Raw genomic sequence first — 2527 nt, forward strand, 5'->3', positions numbered from 1 at the left:
AGCAAAGCTAATGATTTTGACGGACATACATATGAATGATTTTAGTTCCCAACACGCATTTCTCTCAAGATGCAATTAATAAAGTATGCTTAGCTGGTGTGAAGAAGTCTTCTTGGATTGTTGGTATGTTGAGTAAATATATTTAGACTGGACCAGGCTTGTGCTTTGGTCTTATGTTTATGGCAAAAAAGTTAGCTACCTATATAGTCATGAAATATTTGACACTCTGTACTTATGGAAAAACTCTTTGTTTGGACTCCCAATATCTCTCCAAGCCATGGACGGTAATGTTGTGTTTGCTTTGGCCATTAGGATTCAGAGCCAGAGTGGGGAGTTGAGGAAGGGGTTAAATCAAATCAAATTTTATTTGTCACATGTGCCGAATTGAACAGTGAACAGTGAATAGTGAAATGCTTACTTATAAGCTCTTAACCAACGATCTAGTTTTAAGAAAAATACCATAAAAAAAGAATGAAAGAATAGTAACAAATAATTAAAGAGCAGCAGTTAAATAACAATAGCGAGGCTATATACAGGGGGGTACCAGTACAGAGTCAAGGTGTGGGGGTACAGGTTAGTCGAAGTAATTGAGGTAATATGTACATGTAGGTAAGGTTAAAGTGACTATGCATAGATAATAACAGAGAGTAGCAGCAGTGTAAAGGGGGGGGGGGCGCAGTGCAGACAGTCTGGGTAGCCATTTGACTAGCTGTTCAGCAGTCTTTTTTACTGGCTCTGTTTTGCTGAAACAAAATAGTTGGTGTGCTTGATCTGAATATGGGGCAGCCTGAGTGTGGCTGTGTGGCTTTACTGTACATGTGCTTGTTTTGAAGAGGGTCAGATTGTGTGTGTGTGTGTGTGTGTGTGTGTGTGTGTGTGTGTGTGTGTGTGTGTGTGTGTGTGTGTGTGTGTGTGAACATATGTGCACGCAAGTGTGTTTGTTTGTCATTGAACCAGCAGTCTCCAACACACCCTTGAGGACATTGTAGCTCTTCCCTGAGGGGAGGAACCAGGGAGGAACTTTTCCTCCCTATATTAAATAACACTAACACTTGCCCTAATGTCCCCTCTGCCTCAGGAAGATTCGACATACAGTTGAAGTCGGAAGTTTACATAAACCTTAGCCAAATACATTTAAACTCAGTTTTTCACAATTCCTGACATTTAATCCTAGTAAAAATGCCCGGTCTTTGTCAGTTAGGATCTCCACTTTATTTTAAGAATATGAAATGTCAGAATAATAGTAGAGAGAAGGATTTATTTAAGCTTTTATTTATTTCATCACATTCCCAGTGGGTCAGAAGATTACATACACTCAATTAGTATTTGGTAGCATTGCCTTTAAATTGTTTAACTTGGGTCAAAGGTTTCGGGTAGCCTTCCACAAGCTTCCCACAATAAGTTGGGTGAATTTTGGCCCATTCCTCCTAATTGAGTCAGGTTTTGTAGGCCTCCTTGCTTGCACACGCTTTTTCAGTTCTGCCCACAMATTTTCTATGGGATTGAGGTCAGAGATTTGTGATGGCCACTCCAATACCTTAACTTTGTTGTCCTGAAGCCATTTTGCCACAACTTTGGAAGTATGCTTGGGGTCATTGTCCGCAACAATGTGCCGGAGGAAACACCGTGCACCTGGCCCCTTGGTGTAGCGCGCACTGCGCGCCGGCCCGCACAGAGTCGCTGAGCGCGATGAGACAAGGATATCCCTACCGGCCAAACCTCCCTAATCCGGACGACGCTAGGCCATTGTCGTCGCCTCATGGACCTCCCGGTTGCGGCCGGCTGCGACAGAGCCTGAACGCCACACATTTCTGTTAACAAATATTAGTTTTGGCAAGTCAGATAAGAAAACATCTACGTGTGCATGACACAATAATTATCCAACAATTGTTACAGACAGATTATTTAAATATAATTCACTGTATCACAATTCCAGTGGGTCAACGTTACATACACTAAGTTGACTGTGCCTTTAACTTCTCTAGGGTAGGGGGCAGCATTTTCACGTTGATTGAAAAGTATACCCAAATCAACTGCCAGCTACTCATCCACAGGAAGATAAGATATGCATATTATTAGTGATGGATTTGGATAGAAAGCACTCTGACGTTTCTAAAACTGTTTGAATCATGTCCGTGAGTATAACAGAAACTTATTAGCAGGCGAAACCCGAGGACAAACTATTCAGATTTTTTTTTTTTAGGTCACTGTCTTTTCAATGAGTTTTCATTGATAGGCACTCACCTAACATAACCGTTGGTTTGCTTTCGTTGTTAAAGCCTTTTTGAAATCGGACACTGTGGCTGGATTTACAACAAGTGTATCTTTAAAATTGTGTAAAAATACATGTATGTTTGAGGAATGTTATTATGGGATTTCGTTGTTTGAATTTGGCGCCCTGCAGTTTCACTGGCTGTTGAAGAGGTGGGACGCTAACGTCTCACGTACCCTAGAGAGGTGTCACAAATGGGTCTTCAAATGGACAATGACCCCAAGCATACTTCCAAAGTGTGGCAAATATGCTTCA

General features: G+C 41.5%; 1 protein-coding gene across 1 annotated transcript in view; it reads left to right on the forward strand.

The window, feature by feature from the left end:
* Positions 1-277: 277 nt before the first annotated feature.
* The window catches only part of LOC139022900 (uncharacterized), a 6105-nt gene continuing 3855 nt past the window's right edge, over positions 278-2527 (forward strand). The window contains exon 1 of the mRNA XM_070434511.1: positions 278-284. Coding sequence (XP_070290612.1) covers positions 278-284 — 7 coding nt within the window. The remainder of the gene's footprint in view (positions 285-2527) is intronic.

Source organism: Salvelinus sp. IW2-2015, linkage group LG23 (assembly GCF_002910315.2).
Source record: "Salvelinus sp. IW2-2015 linkage group LG23, ASM291031v2, whole genome shotgun sequence".
NCBI lineage: Eukaryota > Metazoa > Chordata > Actinopteri > Salmoniformes > Salmonidae > Salvelinus > Salvelinus sp. IW2-2015.